Source organism: Chiloscyllium punctatum, chromosome 11, assembly GCF_047496795.1.
Source record: "Chiloscyllium punctatum isolate Juve2018m chromosome 11, sChiPun1.3, whole genome shotgun sequence".
Lineage (NCBI taxonomy): Eukaryota > Metazoa > Chordata > Chondrichthyes > Orectolobiformes > Hemiscylliidae > Chiloscyllium > Chiloscyllium punctatum.
This window is the reverse complement of record NC_092749.1, coordinates 114,582,559-114,590,316: the sequence shown is the minus strand read 5'-3', so window position 1 is coordinate 114,590,316 and position 7,758 is coordinate 114,582,559. Positions and strand designations below refer to the sequence as shown.

The window sequence follows — 7,758 nt, the reverse complement described above, 5'->3', positions numbered from 1 at the left end:
TTCTCAGTGTGCTTAAAAATATCCCCATTAAAACATCTGTATTAAACTTAAACAGTTAATTTGAAAGTCCTAATATTCCTAAAGTCAGAGAGAGTATACAAACTGCATAGTGAATTTACCTGAAGGAAGGAGTCATTTTTTGGTTAGTTCCCAATCAATTCAAAGCTCAATAATTTATCTGATTCATCCAATTGGACAAGAGAATTTGCCCAATACTTTAACTCCTGTAAGGTGACACCGTAGATCGTTACAAATCAGCCATTTCTGGTGGTAACCCACACATTCCAAGCCTTGGCTTTTGAGGGGAAAAACACACACAGTCTGAAACTGGGCCAAGTAAAGCCAATCACTGGCTGTCCTTCATCTTGTTTATAAAAAGTTTCAAATTTTCAACATAAAAACCCAAAGATAGTCACAGTTACAGCAACAAACCATTTTCATTGCAAGGACAAAGAGTAGAATTTAAACAGATAATATAACATGGGATACCAAACATAATTTAAACATTCTTAAATAAATTAATTTAAAAAGAGTGACTCCTGAATTAGGCATATGCATTGCAACAATACAACCTTGGAGATTTCACACAACTGCCATGGTATCATTAAAAAATAACAAAAGCTAGAATGCAATGATATAATTTGGCATTATGCAGAATACATTCCAACCATCTTTAAAGCGATCTACAAGACAAATACCAAATATGCTTGTCTGTGCATAAATATCAGCTGTAGAAAGCGTCATTACACTCAGTGTAAAAGTCATGCATAGAGCTCAGATTTTGCCTGAAATTTGATTCTTTAAAACTAAAGTGGGAGGTGGGGGAGAAGGTTGTGAGGGGGGAAAAAAAGAGGAGGGAGATTCTTATTCAGAAACCGGGCTAAAGAATAATACAAAAGGAAGCACCACTCCGACTGGAAACACAACGTGATGCTCTGTAGTTGAATTCAGTACAGAGGCTCAGAAAAGCTTTACTGAGTTGCAACAAAAAAAAGGAATCGACAGAATCACAGCTAACAATGGAGTGCAAGCAGCACTCTGGTCAGTGTCGACTGAGTACTTTACACAAGCTTGTTTTCTAAAATGTGAAAAGTATCGGTAAAATAGAAAAATCAGGTACTTTCCTCAGGCTGCAATAAAACCTTTCAACAAACACAAAAAAAACTTTATTGCTGGTTTTTGGAACAGTTTTTAAATTAAAAAGCCCCACTCCCAGCACTGCCCTGTATAGAGTTGCAACATGCTGATGCACTTTACAATCAGAGCAAACCCAGCTGGATTTGAGATGCTTTGAAAACCCTTTTTGGAGGAAGATTATTTTTATAAAGGCATACACCCTCCTACACTGTGGGATTTCAGTGAGCAGGGACAGCTAGGAAGTAAAAAGCACAACCAGATTGGCTTAGCCCAGTTCCTGCTATTTAACTGGAAATCCATTTGGTCTGATTTTAACTTGAATCTCACATTTCCCCCCCCCCCCCCCCCCCAAAATGGTCAACATAGCACCAGGTTATTGCCCTTAGATTTTCAGAAAATGCAAGACATCTGTATTGTTCATTTCACCCAATTGCATAGGTTTCTTGTTGTTGAATGTCTCTAAGGTACAAACAGGGTGCTGCAGTCTGAGGAGCTCCTGCTCCAGAATCAATAGATTAAGGAAGTGATTGGGAATAGCTGGAGAAAAATGCAAGAGGCACTCAGATTTTACTGACTAAATAACAGAGTGTGTGTGAATGTCATCAGCTCACAGCAAGGAAAGATTTCACATAAAACCAAAGTGGCCAGAAGCTTTGTACCATTCCATTTCTTTCATGGAAACAACATTTTGCTTTCAACCGGTGTGATTTTCATGAAGTGATTATATTTAAGCACTAATGGTTCCTTTAATATGCAGGAACTGGAGTCTAGTAATTATCAGTGTAATTACCTATTGACCAACACCAATGATTGCGCAAAGACTTCAAATCAACCTATCTACCCCGGAAAGTGTACAAGTTTGGAAATGATTTTAAAAATGTCTAAAAAGTGAATATTTTCTGGTTTCTCTTTTCTCCCAGTCATATTAATCGTTCATTCCCTTCCTTAACTTCCCTTTGTGTATCTAGTTTGATAGTAAATCACTTCCTTTCATTCACCCCCTTCTTCATCCCTCCCTGTTCATTTCTCCCAATTCTTTCACCTCATCAGTTAAGGAAACAGACCGTTGGTCCAGCCAATCACCAAGCTCCTCCCACTGCTTCCAGAAACTTCAAGGACAAGAAACATAAAAACCCGACACTGTGTTAACAAACCTGACAGGACAGGATCCAGCAAAATCAGAGTCTATAGGTGCAGCTCATCCAACTTTGAACCAGATGATGATAATGAACCATCTCAGAGGAATGTATAGGTAATGCTGTAAAGTGATGCATTTAGGGTTCAGTCAAACATGCTGGGAAAGGGACAATTATTCCTGACAAGTTCTGTTCTTTAAAATACAGTTAAAATACATTTTCCTGACCCCAAATCTTTTCATTAATAGCATGCTTATCATCTTAGACGGTCTTAATATTCCCCTTGCACCTGCTACATGAACATTGTATATAAAAAGTAGAAGTGACCCTTGTTCACCTCAACTTCGCGGGGTTTGGTGAGAGCACTTCCCAGCAAAATAGCTACGTCCGGTGTATCAAAAGGTATTTCAGAAAAAGATACAATCAGCTGCCAATCCTGTACAAAAACTAAAGAAAAAACAAACACAGAATACAGTTGAAAAGAGCCACAGTCAGCTAATAACAAGATGAATGTCTGAACTAAAAGACAACTGGAAAAATATTGAGACCGTCACAGTCTGACTTACTGACATGCCGTCATGTTTATAATGTGACCCTTAGGCTTTGTGTGTACGATGCACAACACATCAGACCTGCTCTCTGAACCCAATGCTCATCGACAACAGGTAATCAAAGTAACAAAGCAATGATTAATAAAACATTTAAAACCATACTAGAGGACACACAGATGAAAACATTCAACTCTACAGAAACAATATCTAGTGTAATTGTTATTTTATAGAGGCATGCACAGAATTTGCAGTGATTCCATCACATTTTAAAACAATAATTAATTGAATGTTATCTGCAAACAGCCTGTAAAACCCTAGTCCTTGGGGTTTCTGTCGCATCAAGACCCGACTAGAACCTCCATGATGTGGTCCAACTCCGCAAGGTCCATTTTGAAAGGTTGACTTGGAGTCACTGATTGGCTACTGTAAGGAGATAATGTTTTCAGAATGTCATCTGCTGTGACCGCAGTCATTTTGGATGTTGGCCCTGTGGCACTCGCACAGGGATCAAAGTCATACATCGAGGTGTCAATGTCTGCAAACAGAATGTCATCGAGTGTCAGGTCAGTTAGGAAGCTCGTGGTGGTAATCTCAAAGTTGCCTGGTAAAGGGTCTGTGAGCCTGGACTCTGATGCTCTGTTCTCTTGTATCTCTGCAGGTTTCTCACTGCCACCTTCACTTAAATGCCCTCTGCTGACCTTCGAGTCAGTGGTAGTCGAGGATGGGCATAGCTCTTCAATTTCATCCAAGGCTGAAGAGAAACTGTCTTTGCGTGAATGGTTCTGTGGCTTGCTGGGGCCGAGTGTAACACTCTGACAGCTGCTGAAGGGATCTTCCTCCAGGACAGAGGCTGGGGTCAGGCACAGGTCTGGAGGGGTGCTGCTGGTCACCTGGACTGGAGGGGAAGGAAAATGATTGAAGGCAGGTTGGACCTCTCTGTAATTATCATTGAGTGTGTCACTGGACTGAGAGGGGGCAATGAACACAGGTCGCAAGTTCCCTTCCCGTTTCAGTTCTTCCTGAATGCGTTTCAGCATATTGTTAATTAATACCGTCTTCTGCAGGCTGGGCTCCATTAATGGTTGCTGCTGATAAAGTTTCATGAGGGAAATGTTGAAGATAGACTGGCGCTGTAAGGTGTACGACACCTTGGAAGGACCATGCCCACAGGACACTTTGCCTTCCAGCCTATCTTCATGTTCACTAAACTTCCGTTTGGTTCCTTTTGCCAACATATATCTGAAAATTAAGAAAGAAACCAGGTGTTCAATTAGATTCACTACAAAATAAATTCTTAAGAACATTAAACTCTGAATTGAAATAATGCTGGGAACACACAAAAGGTTGGAAGCCTGTAACTAAATGCTTCAGTTTACTAAAAAGGTCAACAGTTTCTATCTGGATCCAACTGTAAGCGAATAAATCTCAGATTCCTCAATGGGAGAAAGTGAACACAGACCAGAAGTTCTTGAGCATAAAGGCCCGCGCAATCACAGCAACAATTAACCACAGTGCCACAAATTAACGAGGACCAGAATACAAGTTAAACAGGGAGAGCATCAGAGCCTGCAGACCGGTCTGACACAGAGTGCCAGGCAATTACCTGAAAGTCATTTCAAAAACACAGACTCTGGAGCATTTGCTTTAGCTGGTGATGTGTACAGAACACAACTCTCTTTGAATTTGCTAATTCCCAATTATACTCACGGTGAGATGTTGCTAATTGTAACCCCAGTAGATTTACTGTCAATGGCACAGAATTAATATCAATTTATGTAATTATAAAGAAATAAACTGAAAAGGTAGAGGCCACTATCAACAAGGTTTTAATGAAAATCTGTCAGTTTGTGTGGATCAAACTTATTAATTGAAGGAACAATCTAGGAAATATTTCCCACCTCTCAGACTGGATACTTACCCTCATCACTGAAACTATCCTGGAGTACATGTACTATTATTGCCAGACACAAAGGAAACTGAACTGTTTTACAGAAGACGTCATATTGCCCCAAAGTGTCTGAAATACAATTAATGAGGTACGTACTGAAGCAGATGATCACATTGTTATCAATCTGTGCATGTCACGTACCAATAAATAATTGTTCAATCAGAAGCAGCATTAGAAATGGTAAAAAACACAATCATTTCTTTTGTTGAACACTAATTATACAAAAATATCCAGATATAGTTTGGGAAAATCCTGAACAGATTCTGCTGTAATATCGGCATTCTGACAGTCACCAACTGGACTTACTCAACTTCAATATTAAAGGACTTTTAAATACTATCGATTAAAGGTAACCTCACCATAATCCCAGAGGATCTCAGTGCTGCTCGTTCATTAGAGAGAGGGCTGGTGGGGGTTTAACCAAAGAGTCACCGTGCCTCTTGTGAGGGGAGAGGTTGAGAAGGAGAGTCCTTCACACACTGTTGGAATCACTCTGCATTGATAAACTTCATCAGATGTTTGAAAAGGAACACGAATCATAAATGTTATTAAAATCTATTTCAGTTTTCCAGAAAGCCGCTTCCAGTTTTTCTTGGACTTTGAAGCTGCTGGTGAAATGACAGGAGAATGGCCTTTTAAATATGTGCCATTAGCTGATCGAAGTAGACATCAAGGTCCACTTGTGGAGCAGTGCAAGTGTCCCTAACCCTCATCTGAGGGGGCCAGGTTCAAGTCCCACCTGCTCCAGAGGTGTGTAACGACATTTCTGAACAGGTCAATCTAAAAAAACAGGTCAGAATTGGTTAAAAACAAAAGGACATATCAATTCAATAGTAATATTCACTGTCTGACTAGAACAGGCCGAATGCCCTTAACAAATACTTCATCCCAGGGTTTCACTTCAGACACCAGCAAGTCAAGCCAGTTCCAGGCAACACTTTATTCTCTTGTGTACTGTGGGTGACCCTGGCTGGCCTAGCAGTTGATACCCATCCCTAACTGCCCTTGAATGGAGTGAGTTGCTCAAATGTTTGAGGGCATTGATTCTGGGTCTGGAATCACATACAACACACAAATTCGGAGCAGAATCTGCAATGGCTGATAAAGGCTGGCTTGGCCATATCCTGCAAACCAACTAACTAAAACTACTGGCTCCTTGGACCTGCTCAATCATCACTGATCTGACTGTGGCCTTAGCTCGGTTTTCCTGCCTACTCCCAGTAACCTGGGACTGCCTTCTTAATCAAGAAGCTACCTCCCTCCCTCAGAAACTACCTACCTACCTCAGAAACACCCTCCCTCAGAAACTCCCTACCTCAGACTTAAAATATATTCACTCACCCTCCACCTCCACTGCTGCCTGAGCAAGAGCTCCCGAGACTCATTCCCCTCAAAAAATATAAATGTGAGAGCCCTTATTTTAAATAGTTTATCGCCTAGTTCTCCTCTCTCCCAGTATCCACCTTGCCCAGTCCCCTCAGGATCTTATGTTTCAGTAAGATTACCTCCCCTTTTTGGAGAAGCACAGCCAGTCGGGCAGCATCCAAGGAGCAGGAGAACCGATGTTTCTGGCATAAGCCCTTCATCAGGAAGGTCTGCCTGAAACGTCGTCTCTCCTGCTTCTCGGATGCTGCCTGACCAGCTGTGCTTTTCCAGCAACACACTCTTGACTCTGATCTCCGGCATCTGTAGGTCTCACTGTCTCCTACCTCCCCCTTGTTCTCAACTATAACTGATACAGGCCCAAGCTGTTCCCTCATTGGAGGGGGCTTCAGCAGAGGTGCCAATCAAGTTCATCCTCTCGGAATTCATAGCTCGCATTCTTAAATATGGAGAGTAAAACTGAACACTACCACAGAGATATCCATGGAGGCCAAGCAGGTGATGATGGCAGATTCCCATCAGTGAACCGGATTTTTTAAATTTAAAACACCAATCAATGATCATTTCAGGCTCACCATTACTGAGAGCTCCTTTCAATCCTGAATCTTATGAATTGATTTTAAATGCCAGCAGCTGCCTTGGCGGGATTTGAACCTGTCCCCCCAGACCTTCACGCTGGGCCTTGGGATTACTGGGGCAGTAACATTACCACGAGGTAACTGTTACCCCTTGAACTGCCCCTTCTCCCCGAGTAAACATACACCTGGAGAGAAATCATTGCGCCTCCAGCTGGCTGTGTGCGAGAGTGCAGCTCAGTGAAGCACACAGCCTCAATGCAAGGGCTATTGGTGACCAATCTATAAAAGGGAGAGAACAGCAAGCATGGCTGGCTCAAGGTGATCTCAGAGAAACTGCACAGGCGCGAGTCAGAGAAAACGGTCAGGATTTGGGAAGTGTACACACCAGCAGAGAATTACAGGATTCCCACAGCCGTGAGATAGGGGCAGCAGGAAAGAAGTGGAAGGTGATGTTCCCAAAAATACTGACTCCATCAGCTGCTGCAGGACAATGCGAGTACAACGGGAAATTGTCTGGAGTTTGAGCGGCACACATGTTCAACCCTGGAAATGCTGAAAGGGTTTTACTGTTATTGTCGTGGCCTATCCTGGTCACAGGCAGCATCAAAACTGACACCAACATTTGCAAAGTAAGATTCTCACAGGGGATACTCTAGTTAGAGGCAAATGCACAGATCCACAATGGGAAAAGAGATTATATGTGCACTTCACTTTCAGGACTCAGTATCCAATCCACCACCTTCAACATCCCCTCCCTCCACCACCAACTCTCAGTAACAGCAGTGTGTACCATCTACAAGATGCACTACAGAAATTCAAAGATCCTCAGTCAGCACCTTCCAAACCCACAACCCCCTCCAACCAGAAGGACAAGGACAGCAGCTACATGAGAACATCACCATCTCTGAGCCACTTCCCATCCTGACTTGGAAATATATCACCGTTCCTTCACTTTCACTGGGTCAAATTTCTGGAAATCCCTTCTCAAGGACTTTGTGGGTCTACCTACAGCTCATTAGAATTGA

The 7,758-nt window shown here is 42.1% G+C and overlaps 1 protein-coding gene across 5 annotated transcripts in view; it reads right to left on the bottom strand.

Annotated features, from left to right (window-relative positions):
* Positions 1 to 1,481: 1,481 nt before the first annotated feature.
* Positions 1,482 to 7,758, bottom strand: part of sertad2b (SERTA domain containing 2b) — a 64,191-nt gene continuing 57,914 nt past the window's right edge. For all 5 annotated transcript variants that reach the window (XM_072581559.1, XM_072581561.1, XM_072581562.1 and 2 more), the window contains exon 2: positions 1,482 to 4,063. In XM_072581559.1, the coding sequence (XP_072437660.1) occupies positions 3,163 to 4,059 (897 nt within the window). In that variant the 5' untranslated portion in view covers positions 4,060 to 4,063 and the 3' untranslated portion in view covers positions 1,482 to 3,162. The remainder of the gene's footprint in view (positions 4,064 to 7,758) is intronic.